The sequence below is a fragment of the Truncatella angustata genome (assembly GCF_020726525.1).
Source record: "Truncatella angustata strain MPI-SDFR-AT-0073 chromosome Unknown BKA67scaffold_4, whole genome shotgun sequence".
NCBI lineage: Eukaryota > Fungi > Ascomycota > Sordariomycetes > Amphisphaeriales > Sporocadaceae > Truncatella > Truncatella angustata.
In genome coordinates, this window is record NW_025763384.1 from 2,783,460 (window position 1) to 2,799,360 (window position 15,901).

General features: G+C 48.6%; 5 protein-coding genes across 5 annotated transcripts; 2 read left to right on the plus strand and 3 right to left on the minus strand.

Moving 5' to 3' along the window:
- Positions 1-756: 756 nt before the first annotated feature.
- Positions 757-3,024, minus strand: BKA67DRAFT_488081 (10 TM acyl transferase domain found in Cas1p-domain-containing protein; the record flags this gene model as incomplete). Its single annotated transcript, XM_046096940.1, has 3 exons — positions 757-1,091; positions 1,170-1,757; positions 1,815-3,024. Coding segments are annotated over 3 exons (2,133 nt in total), but the record flags the coding sequence as incomplete, so codon positions are not given.
- Positions 3,025-4,922: 1,898 nt separating this feature from the next.
- Positions 4,923-7,078, minus strand: BKA67DRAFT_565618 (serine carboxypeptidase). The gene is made up of 2 exons (XM_046102818.1): positions 6,328-7,078; positions 4,923-6,265 (listed from the first exon to the last, which is right to left on the minus strand). Exons 1-2 carry the CDS (start codon positions 6,815-6,817, stop codon positions 5,106-5,108), a joined length of 1,650 nt encoding a protein of 549 aa, XP_045958844.1. The 5' UTR covers positions 6,818-7,078; the 3' UTR covers positions 4,923-5,105.
- Positions 7,079-7,888: 810 nt separating this feature from the next.
- BKA67DRAFT_658864 (UPF0023 family protein) lies at positions 7,889-8,836 on the plus strand (the record flags this gene model as incomplete). Its single annotated transcript, XM_046107354.1, has 1 exon — positions 7,889-8,836. One exon carries the CDS (start codon positions 7,889-7,891, stop codon positions 8,834-8,836), a length of 948 nt encoding a protein of 315 aa, XP_045958845.1.
- Positions 8,837-9,052: 216 nt separating this feature from the next.
- BKA67DRAFT_565620 (ribosomal protein S13) lies at positions 9,053-10,023 on the minus strand. Its single transcript, XM_046102819.1, has 3 exons — positions 9,882-10,023; positions 9,604-9,734; positions 9,053-9,540 (listed from the first exon to the last, which is right to left on the minus strand). The coding sequence occupies exons 1-3, from the start codon at positions 9,918-9,920 to the stop codon at positions 9,240-9,242; spliced, it is 471 nt and encodes a 156-aa protein (XP_045958846.1). The 5' UTR covers positions 9,921-10,023; the 3' UTR covers positions 9,053-9,239.
- A 4,375-nt stretch (positions 10,024-14,398) lies between these two features.
- Positions 14,399-15,793, plus strand: BKA67DRAFT_658866 (snare associated Golgi protein-domain-containing protein; the record flags this gene model as incomplete). Its single annotated transcript, XM_046107355.1, has 4 exons — positions 14,399-14,531; positions 14,595-14,668; positions 14,726-14,912; positions 14,961-15,793. 4 exons carry the CDS (start codon positions 14,399-14,401, stop codon positions 15,791-15,793), a joined length of 1,227 nt encoding a protein of 408 aa, XP_045958847.1.
- Between the last annotated feature and the right edge of the window lie 108 nt (positions 15,794-15,901).

Sequence of the window (15,901 nt, forward strand, 5' to 3'; positions counted from 1 at the left end):
GAGGTATGTTTAGTGAAACAACAAAAATTCTTTGGCGGTGATGCTAGAGGTGTAATAAACAATACATGCATCGGAATATAGATGCAAGAAAATTAGGACAAGATTTGATGTTTGAGTGATGACGATCGTACGAAGGAGCTATGCGGTTATACACATTCATTTCTACCGCATGAGCAGTGATTGCCTCATCAACTACAGAATGAGGAATTGATGCAAGGATATTACAGTATATATTAGAAATTATAAGTGCTTGTAATTACTACGACATATGATATCGAATACCTTAAGTAGAGGCCAAGCCCTTGGACGGCATACGGGCTTTAAAAAAGAATAAGCATCTTGCCCAACATTATCATATCGTACCATGTCTCATGATTTCTGGCAATGTCCTCATGTATAGAAGATATTGCCCGCCCAAAGTACCGCCACGATCACCAAAACTTTTATGCGAAAGTCCCGAGTCAGCACTTGTCCCAAATCATTGAAACGACTCGATCCAGCGTGTCGGTTACCGTGGCTCTCGTAATTTTCATTAAGCTTGATGTCCGGGATTCTCTTCCTCTCCTCACTATTTCGCCTCTTGTCATGGAATTCTGATCTGTCTTTAGCTGAGTGGTTTGATGTCGATGTTGGTTTGGCATAGAATAGCCATTTGGTGAGTGCCTCTGTCGCATATCGTGTATCTGAACTAAGGCAGATAAATAGAGCACCTATGACAACCATCTCAAAGTACCTGCCGGGACCTGCAAACCAGGCCAAGCCAGCATAGCGTTTCCAGATACCAAAACCAAGCTTTGCAGTTGCATCACCCCCCAACCAGATGTGGTACTGCAGGACGTATGTCTCCAATGATATTTCCCCCAAAGCTGCAGGAAGTGTCATGAAGGAATTTCTCAAACGTCTGTGAGAATTGCGGAGGATTAAGAATGACAGAATTGGAATCCATGACATGTAAGGATGCGCATCATTGTACTGCTCCTTCTCGTGAACTAGCTTTTCGTTCATCACAGTGAAGAAGAGGATGAACAAGGCGGAAAATGCACAGGCCAGAGGTTTGATGGGTTTCGTGTGTGCATCGGGAAATACAAGTACTGATAATGCCGGATCAATCGAGCTGGAACGACTGATGCCCGGATTCGGAGCCTGCGACCAGCTGGAAATGGATCTACTGTCTTTGATGACAGACATTCGATGAACGATAGATGCCGTGACAATTCCGAAGAATACTATGTACCGGTCAAGAGAAAGCCTGAAACGTGCCTCGGTTGCGTCCCAATGCATGCGGAAGACATTCAGGCATGCCCTGCTCAGCAACCGCAGAGGTTGTTGAGAAAAAATGAAGTAGCTTGTGACGATAGCTGCAATGAGAACTTTAGCAAAAAGCAGTACTGGATCTTGGTTGAGATTTTTGAACACTCGAAGTGTGAGGAAAACCACTAGATACCAGAACGTAATAAGGGGGGCGAAATAGTAGAAGCTATAATCTGTTTTCATGATGTATGGCAGCAGGGCACTCAAGAAATTGAGCCGGAAAATGACAGCGGCTGCTCGCCGCAAGGAGTAGTCCTCTGTTTTGAGCAGGTACATGGTATGACCATAACCAGACAAGAAGATGTACCCCGAAACTAGAAGCCGAACTAGCTTATACACCCAAAGGGTCTGTGACGCATGATTATAATGATAAAGCAGGATTAACGCCTGCATCCATCCTTTCCATTCGTTGGATTGATCGCGAGATAAGAAGCCTTTGTCGTTGACTGCATCAGAGCCGAAACGGGCTCTAGCTTCTTGCGTCGAGGACGCGCTGGCAAGACTGCTGCTGCTCTTCAGAGAGTTAAGGCTGAGCAAAAAGAATATGAAGCAGCCCTCCATGAATGTGCTGAAGTCGTAGTGTCGGTTAATTTTCACAAAAGTATGGCCACGGTCGGCAATTGCACAGTATGCAACTACAATGAGGATAATACAAATGGCTGCCTGGACGTGAAGCCCGACAGAACTCGACTTTTGCCGTTTGAAGAAGCCAGAAATTGCCAAGCAGACGACTGCGACCGTTGCACCGAGATAGACGGCGATCTGAAGTAGATTCTTCTTTGGATATTTCATGCAACATGTTATCTCATTCGGAATCTGGTGGCCTTTTGCAGCATTGCATCGAGCATTCAACACGACGTCGATTTTGCGCTCTGCAACCTGATCCTTGACATGAATACCGTTGGCTTCGTACGTGTTGATGGTATCCGATGTCATCTTATTGTAGGTCCAGAGCACATGGGACTGTGCATCCCGAGGAAGACCTCTGAGGTACTGGTTCATTTTGTCTATCCTTTCAGGCGTGATCGTTGTTGCTCTATTAGCGGAAAGCTCGTCGTACCAAGGTACCAGAACAGGTGCAAGTAAGATCTGATTTGGAGCCTCGTCGTAGTTTCTGCGCAGGTCGTTGCTTGGAGAGCTCAAGGTTCCATCTAGATTCGAACCGAGGTGGATTTTGATGCTCTCAACTCCATGCTTGAAAATTTCAAAGTACTCGTCACCACCATGCCGAGCAGCCCATAAGCCAGGAGCTCCTATAACGATAAGTGCAGCTGACTCTTCATCCTTTGACTTGATTGTGCCGATATCTGCAAAAGTTTCCTGTACTCGAAATTTGGTGAGTTCGCTGTGGAGGGCAGACGAGTTCAACCACGGATCCCAGATGAATTCCAACTTGACACCTTCCGCTTCGAACTGGAGATTGTCATGCTTGGTGTCATCCACGAAAACATCCAGGAGTGCGACATGTGCTTTCATATGGTCGAGCCTAGTTGCGGCGGCCCAGTAAATTTGTCGAACCGTTGAGTCGCCCGCGAAGACAACCCGGCGGCCGCCTAGGCAATCATGGAAGGCATCTCTTGAGTATTCCACCATGCGACAACTTGCGGGCTCCCATTTCTCAAAAGCCCTTTCGGGGTCCCAATTCGATGTCCGCGCAGGCCAGTTGCCATGACTTAGAAGTGATCGGCAATGATATGGATCATTTTGCGCAATGATTAAGGTTAGGCACGCGAGCAGAGCTGTGAGCACAACAAAAACTGGGGTAACGGACTGAAGCCCAAATCCCAGTCTGCGTCCGTGTTGTGACATTGGAACCACAAGCTGCTGCCCATCGAGTTGTTACATGTAAATAATGGCCGAAGAAGATGACTCTCAAGAGACAACAAACAATGACCGAAAAAGAACCAGCAAGTCCATTTTGCGAAGAATCCGAGCTAGTGGAACCTTTCATATCGTTCTTGCCCTTGGCGAGACCAGGCGTCAGGCGAGGGATCTAGGGACCCTCCTGGGGAGCTTTGCCAAGACGATAGAGTAGGAGCGAACTGGAAAGGATGTGGTAACAGAAAGGCCGATAGGAGAGACATCCAGGCCCGAGCCTACCTCACTTGAGTCAATGTATTTGTTTCGAAAGGATAGCAGCTCCGGATCGACAACATGGGGAAGTTGCATTAGCTTTGGACAATCCTTGTCGAGATATAATTGTCTTGGATGGGAGACTTTGACAACAGTTGCAACAGTCATCTTCACAAGGGACAATGCGCGGCGGTGTGGAATGGGATGATCGAAAAACCTTTCAAGCCGCAGTCTTTGAATTATTCGTTGTGTCAAGTATATGTACGCCAGTCCGGACACGTACTGAATAGGTGTTTGCATTCGTTTCCACTTTGCTTTCCAATAGCATGGGTTGAAGTTGGAGTTGCATAGGGAAATAGGGCACGCGAGCACTTGCTTGGTTGCTATTCATTGTGACGGGGTGGGCCGAGATAAGGAGAAGAGCAGAGGAGCTTGATTTGACCTTGCGCAGGATAGCGAATGCGGATACCAAGTCTGCGCTTTGTGGCAGCGGTCAGATGGCGAGCACTGAACACACCATCTCGCCATAGTAGGCCCTTTCTGGTGTTGATCAGTATGTAGCCATTGAAAAGCAATGATCTTCATTATGAAGAGTTCATCGAAGGTTAAAGCTGAAAACGCGACGGTTGTGCTGTTCAGAATCCGCGGTGCCAGCCTCTCATTGTAGAATGTGGGTCGTGCCATCCCATTGACACCTCGGCTCTGATTATTTAGCGGACTCCGACTAGTCGGTGGATCGGAAACAACCAAACGCAAAATCTTCCTCATTAAAATATTTCTCCAATGCACTGCCAGTCACCAATTGACTTGAATGCCAGACGTTCCTATGCTGCTTCGCCTCAGTCAGGACTGCTATATACGCCCGACGCTTACATTAAGACAAATGGCCTTTCCGATGGCGTTACAGAACTCGGCTACAACGGCACGCACACAACCGCCGCCAAGAGATCAGAGGATCTTTTGGATCGAGCTCTAGACACTCAACCGCAGCTGTGCCTCATCTGATTCAGCCGTAAAAGGTAAGGATGCCGGGTCCCGGCAAGTGAGTGTCAAACGATAGTTGCAAGAGAGGTGCAAAACTCTTTACGACTTGAACTGATAAACCGTCTTCTGCCATGCTCGGTCAGCCTTCGTCTGCTTCCACGACTGATCTTGAGCCGGATACCCTCTGCTTTGAGCGTATAAGACAAGAACAAATTTCTTACAACATTCATTGAGTGCGGACCCTCCTGGCTTCTAGCGTGGAGACTTCTGCAATTTCTTGTTGTCACATCTCTGTAGAATGATCTTACATTTGCTATACCGTGTAGTCCTCAACCCCGCTGGAATGGAGCCTTGACCGTTGAGGCATTCCCGGACACACCAAAGCGACGGTAGAGGAGAGAGAGAAAAGAACAAGAGAAAGAAAGAAAAAAGGCCTGTGTGGTTGTACCAGAATCACTCAATTGATGGGTACTATTTTCGAAAACAAGGTTCAGGTTCGAACGAGGTTCACCGGATTTGTCGGTCACCTCACAGAGCTTGCATTAAAACACATTTCGTCAGATTAGACATTGCTTCTATTCTGTAGTTTACATCCAGATGACACAAGTACAAACATATCCAGCTCCAAATCCAGACAAACGATGCAGCTGATAAAAACCATTGAATCAAACCGTGTACTCCTGCAAGTATGAAGACTAACTAAGCCTTATATATCACCATACTACTCGCGCTCCTATCTAAGCGTACCACTCGCCGGCAATCCATCGGTTGAAGAAGTCCAATGAGCCCTCGGGCTGGTTGAACGGAACCATGTGGCCGGCTTCGTAGATTCGCATAAACGTAAGGTTGCCGCTGGACTTGACCTCACCATACTTCTTGTCGCTAACCTCAAGAGGAGACAGCTTAGCCTGGTTGTACTTCTCCTTGCCGTTCCAGACAAGCTCCTCAGTCCACGCCTTGTTGCCGAGCCAGTTGCAGATATAGTCAGCATCACCAGCGTAGATCAAGACGGGAATCTGCTTGATGATATCGGGAACGAGCAGGTGGAAAGGCTTCGACCAATCTCCGTTGAAGAGGAAAGCACGGTTGACGTCGGTGTTGCAGCTCTCATAGTCATTGACCTCAGCGCCGACAGCCTTCATGACTTCGGGCTTGTTGAGGTATTGAGCGATCCATGAAGTTTCGGTGTAGCACAGGTTAGCCTGGTCCTTGCACTTCTCACGGATATCGTAGACATTGTAGCCAGAACGCTGGAACGGTCCAATCATGGCATTGTTACAGTAAATGGCGCTGGGGACACATGACCAAGCACTGCCGGAGTCGTAGCAGTTCTGGATGAGAGACTGGCATCGAGGAAGAGCGTTATCCATGGACTGACACTCAGCCTCGTCGAGAACTGGGCCATAGTTGCTGCCGTCATCACCACAAGCCATAGGGCGATACTCAGCGTATTGAGTTTTGGGGTCGGTCAGACCATTGCCGATGGCGATACTCTGGAGGTTGATGTTGCGGTTCTTGTGGGAGAGGATCTCAGATGCGAAGACAGGAATGTAGTGACCGGCGTAAGATTCGCCAGCAATGTGGAAAGGTTGCTTGCCGTACTGGGGGAAGTTGTGGAAGAACAGGGAGAGAAGAGCATAGATGTCCTTGCTGGCCGCGACGGTATCGGAGACAGATCTGCCGCTGTAAGAGTAACCGGTGTTGACAGGCTGGTCAATGAAGATGACCGAGGCGTTTGCATTCCACGAGAAATCGTTAAACTTGAGCTTGAGCTTGGAGTCGACGCTGGAAGGGCCCAACTCCATGAAGAGACCCATCATGGAAGAGCAACCAGGGCCACCGTTCAGCCAAAGAACAACGGGGTCGTTCTTGGGGTCGTTTCGGGACTCGAAGAACCCTGCACAAGTAAAATTAGCATGCCAGAGAGAATATAACTGCTGACGGCCGGGGAAAACTCACAGTAGAACAAGTGCTTGTCGTTAGCCTCGTCGTCGAGGTAACCACTGTACTGCTTGACCTTGTCGACACCAAGAGCTGAAGGGTCAACGTTCTTAGCCCGCAGGTTATATGCCTCGAGGGAGCCGTCGATAACGCGGTGTTCCTCGCCGTTAGTCTTGGTCCACATGCTCTGAATGTCAGCACCCTTGACGACATGATCCCACTCGCTGTCGGGCTTGCGGGTGTGAGGCTTGGGAGTAGAAATCATGTGCTGGGCCTTCTCCATAAAGCCGGGGACCAGGAGCTGCATCTCATCCCAGAGGCCTTTGGCGTCCTCAGGGATCTTGCCCAGAGTCTCCTCGATCTTCTCGAGGGTAGACTTGGCGGAGCCCGAAGCAGAGCCAAAGATAGGCTTGACGGCATCCTGGACGCCTCCAAGAACGATCTGCGCATGCTGAGCTACAGCAACGGAGCCTGCGCCGAGCAGTAGCGTTGAGGTCGCTACTCTCATGGTGACGATGATAAGATACGGAGCTGGGAGATAAGAGAAGCTGTAACCGTCGAGGCACAGGTGATGGAGGCGCGACCAGATACGATATCAATACGATACCGATGGATCTGGGGGTTCGGAGGAGAAGATGATGATGGATGAATGATGAAGGAGGATATGAAGAGAGGAGGAGAGAGCTGTCTGGGGAAGATGGCTTGAAACGACCTTGAGGGTGCGAAGGCGCACTGGGGCAAGGAGCTTCGGGATGAAGCTGCCCTGACAACCAGGCTCGAGCTTTAAGCCGATGGTGCCTGGCATAAGTTGCTCAGTAACATGAGGATGCTGGGGTTTGGCGGTGCGCTGCGCCTCCCTCAAGGGTCTTCTTGCTAAGAGTCTACCTGCCGCATTCGGAGTAGATCAAGCTATCTCCACTGCCAGCACAACGATAGAGGCGGGGCCTGGTCTGATAAGCGTCATAGGTCAACTGAGGTCCGAATGACTCGTCTGGAGATCTCGGCTCCCAAAGCGTGTGCACGCCCCGGCCATTTCGGTCACGAGCTTCTCCGTAATCTATCCATGTATCTAGCATGCCATATTGAACGCCAACGGTTCCTGCATTTGCTCCTACATAACGAGACATTCTGCAGCAAGGTTTGCCTTGATCTTGATATTCAGATATGACTGCGAGCCAGTATGATGCAGGATGATTCATCGTCGTGCCAGCATGTCCCCGCGAGTGTTTGATCAGTAGTGTCCATTGTAGCAGCGGTTCGTCAAAGGCCAGTGCTTGTGTCTACAGTAAAGTAATACATACAGCAGTTACAGATCCGTCGCACGCAGGCACGTTGTGCAAGGAAAAGAAACACTGACACTGGTAGCAAGCGCCGCTAGGTTGGGTTGAGCTGTCCCGCACCTGGATCGCAAATCCGCTCGCCTATTGCCCCACGTCACCGCAGTGCGAAATATTTCGTATGTCTTAGAATTGCGGGCAGGATAAGACTCACAAACAAGAAAACAAATCACTTTTTGATCCCAAGTAAAACTTTTTTTTTTTCTCACAACCCCTCTATCGTACCACAAATATCCGTTCAAATGTCGCGACAGATCAACCAGCCCAGCAACCAGATCAAACTCACAAATGTCTCAGTTGTGCGACTGAAGAAGGGCAAGAAGCGTTTTGAGATCGCATGCTACAAGAACAAGATCCTCGAATGGCGCAAAGGCATCGAGACCGACACAGACGAGGTTCTGCAGATCCCCAATGTCTTCATCAATGTCAGTAAGGGACAGACGGCACCGAAAACCGACCTGGCAAAGGCATTCGGCAAGGACAAGCCTGTGAACGAAATCATTCTCGAAATACTGAACAAGGGCGAAATTCAAGTGGGCGAGAAAGAGAGAGATGCAGAACTGGAAAGGGTGAAGCACGAGGTCATATCGATAGTCGCCAGTAAACTCATCAACCCACAAACAAAGACACTGCACACTACCACCTTCATCGCAAAGACATTGGACGAGCTGAGCCAGGCGGCGCATCAGCAACAGGGCGACAAGAGTGCCACCGCCAGCGGCACCGCGACGCCAGCTACGGGTGAAGAGGGCGAGGCGGTCAGGGCGAAGACCAAGCGACACAACTGGACTGGCGTCGTAACGACCAAGAGCGCAAAGAGTCAAGCCCTGGAAGCCATGAAAGTTCTCATCGACCATGATCCCAAACTGTGGAAAAGATCGAGAATGGAGTTGCGGGTCACATGTTCCACGAACGTCCTCAAGCAGGTCGTCAAGGCACCGAAAGCAGCAGAAGGCGATGGCGAGCCGAAGGTGGCACGAGGAACCGTCAAGGACACAATCTTGAGCTATATTGAACAAGTACAGAGTCAGGACGTGTTGGGTTCGGAATGGGAGGTGGTGGGCTATGCCGAGCCTGGCGCCTACAAAGGTCTGTCTGACTTTCTGAGCAATGAAACCAAGGGGCAGGGCAGAGTCGAGATATTGACGTCGTCTGTTGACCTCAAGGATGACGTTGCCCAAGATTTCTAGTTTCAATCCTATTAGAGCATGGCAGGGAGTACGGCATTGATAGACCACGGGGGTGACGAACATAAAATGTTGTCGGAATGGCAATATATCACATTCACGGGCTAGAGAACGGCCACTTTTCTCGAAACATTGTATCCTGAGTACTTTAGCACGTTTAGATTCATGTCTCATGTCATGAACTCATCACCTCATTGACCCAGGAGAAAAGTCAAATCATTTCAGGAAGATGTCTCTTCATTCATTCGTGTAGAGTACATCCATGATGCCGAAAACCCTTGGCAAAAGCAAATGACCATGACGTTTTTTCTCGTTGATGCGTAATTCCATGTCCAGCCTTCACGCCAATCCGATCTGCAATGATGACCAGAACCAATGAAACCACTCCCCCACTGCCTCCAGACGTTTAACCACCCTTCTTCTTGGAGACACCGACAGTCCTACCGCGACGGCCAGTAGTCTTGGTGTGCTGACCGCGTACACGGAGACCCCAGTAGTGACGGAGACCACGGTGAGCGCGGATCTTCTTGAGGCGCTCGAGATCGTCACGGAGCTTGGAGTCGACGTTGTTGGCCAGGACTTGGTAGTCCTTGCCGTCGACGATGTCGCGCTGTCTGTTGAGGAACCAGGCGGGGATCTTGTACTGGGTAGGGTTTTGAATGATGGTAACAATACGCTCGAGCTCTTCAGATGTGAGTTCACCGGCACTAATAACACAGTTAGCATCTCTATCCGCACATCTGTCTCGTTGCTGTTCTTGTAGTGCATACCGCTTGTTCAAGTCGACATCAGCCTTCTTGCAGACCAAGTTGGAGTAACGACGACCGACACCCTTTATACGGGTCAATGCGTACATGACCTTCTCTTCACCCTTAACGTTCGTGTTAAGGAGACGCAAGATCTATTCAACCCGGTTAGCCAATTGGTTCCAAGCATTCTCTTCGCTATCGTGCAAATGCGCAGTCGTCGCGGGGAAACCGTCGCCGTTTTGCGGGTAGGCGGTATTGATTTTTGGGGACTCGGGGATTGGAAGGCAGGGCTGACTTACGAACTGGAAGTTCGTCTTCTCTCCGGAGACCAACGACATGATGGGCAACCGTTGACTTGATGTTGCCTTAGATGTCGATTCCTGGGATCGTGAAGTTCAGATCTTGGGGAAGAGAGAGAAAATTGGCTGGATATTTCTGCAGGGTGGGACTTTGGTAAGTGATTAGGGTTGCTCACTGAAAAAGGGAAAGTGCCGTCAAAAAGTGTGGGTGGCCAGAGCTCAGGCCACGTGACCCGCTCCCTAGCCGAACTTTGGAAATCTATGGATGGATGGCCTCCTAGACTTTAGCAGACTTTTCTTCCTCGTGTTAGGTTCAACAAAAACCACTGCTGCAAGTCACGCAGCACCTTGCGAATGTCGACGCACGTCGGGACAGATGAAATACGACTACCTTCAGCCACGTAGCCGTCGCGGTACTACTGTGTTTTCCTGCATCTGTCGCACAGCTCCAGCCTATGGATAGTTACAGATGTTGGTTTGGCACAAACGCATAGTCTTGTGCCTCCGTACGGCGTTGATGGAAAGGCTCCAGATTATCAGGACCGATGGTGAATTTTCACCCTCGGGCTGTCCTTTCGGTTTTCGCCAGCTCCCGTTTAGACATTCAACAAATGCATGGACGTGGTGATTGCATTTCTGCTTCGGGATATACATCTATCTATCTCGGGTTCCCTTCTGGTGAAAGTTCATCATAACTCGAGAGTTTCTTTCTCTTTCCGAATGGCCAATGATGATTACTTTACATCTTTTCTCGATGAGGTACAACCCTCCTGGGAGTTTATTCACACTGAAAATTCTGAGGCCTGAGTATACTTGTTACTCAATATCCATACACTCCATATACATCACATGCCACATGAGACTTCTCGTTGGCATGTACATACTTCGTAATAATAAAAACATTCAATTAAGCACAACTATCATGGCTTAGATGCCTACTCTCGTGAATACGCCATTTGGAAGTCCCCTGGGACAACAGTCCATCGCGCATGCCTCCACACATCATGTACACGTACTGATTGAATATCCATTCTCTTGGTACTGCCAGAGATGCATATCGACGTGCTCCGTAATATGGAAGGCCGACTGCCGCTGCGTATGTCCTATCTCAGTGGAACTGGATATTACCGAGGTCTATATTGCTCCGGAATCGCCATCCTTTTTACTGAAGTCATGTCATGTTATGTTAGCGTCATCAACGAAAGGCCGGCGTTCAGGTCGTTCACAAACTCATAAGTAAAACTTTTTAATTTTTTTTCCTAATCGGACGTTACTAATAAAATTGTACAAGCCATGCTGCGACGAAATAGCTCGGGGGAGTCGGCGAGAGAACGAGCACGAGCAGTTACAGAGAGCTTCGCTTGGTCGTCATGATTGGGTTGTAAGCTGATCGTTGGCTACTTGCAATAGTAAACAATCCGCAAACGATAGGGTTTCTTCCCGCTCCAGATGTAATTGTAACACACAGAACACCATGGAGTCGACCTCGAAGACTGGTGCCAAGAGCAACTTCGAATTTGAAAAGCAACATGCCGACAGCCTTTACCAAATCGTCAATGGTCCACGGAGATTAGATGGAAGATCTGGGAGATGATATTACTACCAGTTCACATCAGCTGGTCTGTACTGGACAAGAACCAGTCGATAATTCTTCATGCCTGCCAGGAGTCACAAAACTTGGCCATAGACTATGAGCGGTTAATTTGTGCTGTTGAACTGGAATACGATTGGATCAATTCCAGGAATGGCTTCATTACCCTATCCGCCTTCAAGGCCACCTGATATCCCGTTCATCGGACAGAGCACCACTTTGTTTTATTGAAGGCAAGGGAAGGTTCTTGGTGCCCATGTAGACGTATTGCAACGAACAACCAGGGCAATTATGGCCGTTATTGGGTGTGCACATCAGCGACCAATGACTCTATAGTCTTTGGTTATAACGACACCAACCTCGTTCACCTGTTGCTTATGTTGACCTCGGAAGCTCAGCGAAGACGTTATGTAGGATTTGGATTGCATTTGGTTACAAGTGACAGACAAAAGCTGCGCACACTGCACAAGCTCTTTAGCACCGGTGAATATACTGAGGTTGATTTACTCGACAGTTGAGCAGTGGGTGAGGCCTTGGGGATGATATAAACGCAGGGAGTATCTTAGTGTCTCGAAGAGCTTGAAGTTGTGAAGGACACTCCCCGATAAGACAAGGTGTCGAGACCCTGATTTGCTCTTGGTGGGAGGTAGTGGGAGCCGATGCACGAAACGTGTGGTTTGATACAGAATCACGTAGGTGCGAAACACCCCACAGCACGCATGTTAACGGATACGGAGAGTCAGTGGAATATTAACGATCACCGCCTGACTGGAATGCCTGCCATCGATAGATGTCCATCCCAGGATCCTTGATGTTCACATACAGTAGATTCGAGGGTGGGAGACGCAATGGACAAACATGTATCTTCGAAACTCTTTTAAATTCGAAGTTTGTGGTCCCGTATGGAACCGGAAATAAGACTTCCAGTAGGTCAGCAATGCTAAATGCCTCTTGTTCCGCGCATGCGCAGCTTTGGTACATAAAACACCCCGTGGTCTAGGGTCTTATAATCTGTGGAGTGATGTAACTGAAGTAACTCCACTTAATGCAAACAACCACCCAAGCTGGGAGGTTTCATGGATTAAAAACAACAGTCCACAAATCAGAAAACTTCAGCCGGCCATCAAGCTTGCGAATGGCCAGGCTCGCTTCTAGATGGTGCGAAATAGGGAAGCATTGGGGTTTTAACTGATTAATGATTTATGAGCAAGGCCTTACACATCTTCGATATAAGAAGTAATATTGAACTGATTAAGTAACGCCAATATCGGAAATTGAACATAAGGCTCAAAGTATTCAAGAGTATGCAGACTACACATATCCATTATATAGACAAAGTATATTATACATTGCACCAAGCTGCGGCCGCCATGTTCACAATAGAGTTCTCATTTCTTCGGTAGTTTTATAAACAATTAAGAAAAACTCCCTCGATAGACAATCAAAAAATTTACTTAGTCTAGAACGAGGAACTCGAGTATCTAGAAAGTAACGTGTTCGAATACGAGGAACAAACATATTCCTGTTCAGTGTGGCACATCCCAGGAGTGCGAACATGTTATTTCATGTTAAAATGTTTCTGGTGAGCACAGCTATGATAGCGATCATCGCCTGAACTGTACTAGGTTAGATTTGTTAGATGTCTCTCAGCCTGGTGTCAGCGACCTTAGCAAGCTGGCAAGACTTGGCCCATCCCCATCATGCCCGATGATGTGGCGGCTTGCGGTGTGGATCCGTCGAATGACCATTCTCGTCTCAATCGTCCCAAGACGTTCCGGAAAGGTGCATCGCCGGAGATATCAGGTTCCGTGACACGCACTCTGTTTGCGTTGTGGGAATGTGGCATCTGGGGTTGCTGGGGACGTCTGAATAGCCTACCAGCCCACTGCTCCAGTACGGCCCAGCGTTTATTTCACTAGGCATGGTTTACGATAATTCCACTATTAATGCGCTAAAGAAAGGAGAGGAGAGAGGACATGGGTAACCTTAATAGGTACAAGTACCCTAAAGTTAGTGGCCTAGCGGGATGCGAGGGGCAAATGATCGCCGCCAAGGAATTCCATCTGCCGTGTCAACCAGTCACGTTCGTTCTTCAATCCTGTCAGTGGCGCATTTGCAATGCATGTCAGATGTTCCAATTGATTGCTGTAGTTATTGCATATACGCAGTGCCTTTACCTTTTTTGCCCCTACGTCACAAGAATACCGGAAATTAAGTGGCATTTGTGTTGGATTAGACGAGGCGAACAGGCCAATTGGTGGGGTCGGAGCAATGCCACAGTCAACATTTCGTATAGTGAGAACAGGCATCAACCCACGCTGTGCAACCAACAGTCTGCTTCCCAACCTTGGACAAATGCGGTAGAGTCTAGTGCTCAGCCACGCTTTGGCAGTTTTGAGCAGACAGCAGAACGGGTGGTGGTGGTGCTGTGTTTCGCTTTGGTTTGGATGCTTGTAACATCCCATCTTCTCATTGGCTTCGAATTGCTATTCTCGTACCGGGACTTTCCAAGGGTCAAATACTGGCGCCTGCATATCCTCGACTTCGCCCGCTTTCTCTTCTGCCCTACCCGCTAGGCTGGCTAAGCAGCTTTCTTCATCTTCTCGCTCCCGGTGCATGGCTGAGCCAAGATTCGAGCGCGTCGAGGAAAGGGGTTGATGAAACACGGCGATCTTGACATCCAAAGAGGACTAAGATCCTCAGTCCCCGCTATTTCCAGAGTACCCGTGTCGCCGATCCGACAAGCAAAGCAACGGGTTTCTTGTTCTCTAATTCATTGTTCGTAGCATATCTCTTATCATCATTCCTGTTGTTCGACTGTTCTGTTTCCTTTGTTCGTATCTTTTGCGACTGTTCGGTCGCTCTGTCACCCAATCCCAAAATTGCGATTTCCGCCCAAAGTGTGTGACTGGACTGATTGATTAACATGTCTGAAATGAAGGACGTCGAGATGGCGAGAAAGGACGAGCGTCCCGAGGGCGCATACCAAAATCTGGCCGAGCCTACGGAATATAAGTCGATCAACTGGAAGAAACTATTCTTGACGCCGAAATACATACGTATGTCCGAGTCGATCTGGTACTATCATTCAACAGACTTGTAACTAATATCGGCTCCACTAGCATGGTGGATTCTACTGATTATTATAACAATTATCACGGTCTTAATCACAGTATATCACGACAAAGTCGTCGAGGTTTGTCATACAAGATCACAGTCATATTTCCGTATAACCATGTTGATTGGTTTATAGATCCTACGGCCATTTTCAGAAAAAGTTCGCGATGTGCCCGCAGGCTGGCTGATCCCGATAGTCATTCTTATCATAATCTCGTTTCCGCCTTTGTTCGGCCACGAGATCATCGGATTGTTATGTGGTGTCGTCTATGGGTTATGGATCGGATTCGCGATCGTCGCCGCCGGCACTTTTCTCGGCGAAGGTGAGTGTTATGACACGTTGCACAAGATGGTTACTGACATGAATCCAGTGGGCACATGGTTCGCGTTCAAGAAGGCCTTACGAAAGAAAGCAGAGAAGTTGGAGAGAACAAATTTTAACTATGCCGCTCTTGCCAGAGTCACGAGAGACAGTGGTTTTTGGATGGTGTTTATCATCCGCTTTTCGATCGTGCCGTCGCATTTCTCCACGGCCGTCTTCTCCACCTGCGATGTCAAATTCTGGCATTTTTGCGTCGCAACTTTCCTGACGCTACCGAAACAAATATTCATCGTCTACTTAGGTGTATTGCTTGTGGCCCAGGATGCGAATAACAGAACGCAAACGATTGTGCTGGTCATAACGTTCCTTGTCACGATTGTCATGGGCATATATATTTGGTTCAAGATGAAGAAGGCTAAGGACATTTTGTTGCAAGAACAAGCCACGAGACAAGCGAACTATAGCATGGAACAGTTGGCCTTAACTGAGAGCACAAGCACGTCGGAATCAGTGATGAAGCCAGCAGGAAGCGGAAGTGTTGGAAACGCCAATACGATGTGGGACACAAGACCCGACGTGAGACAGGATATGTCAACGCGCTACTCGGTAGAGCCGCCACAGGGTGTGGTAGGGATTGCTTATGGCGAGCCATCAATTCCCGGGCCAAGTGTTTCGCGATACAATACGACGGATTCGAGAACAGATCTACCAAGATATAACGCGACAGACTTGGAACCCAGCCCGTATCAAATGGTAGAGCCAAGACCGGCTGCCCCGTACTATTCGATGGAGCAGAAGCCTTACTACCAAAAACCTTCGGTCCAAGACGCGCCGCCTCTCCCGTCAACAGGTCAGCCGCAGACGGGGCGGGAATGGGTATGATGGATTTGATTTGTTATATTATACGGGATTGGGATTTGCGACATTTTACTGCAAGGCGCCTGGAGTTTTGACACAAAGCTAGACTATTGTTGATGTTATTCATATTGC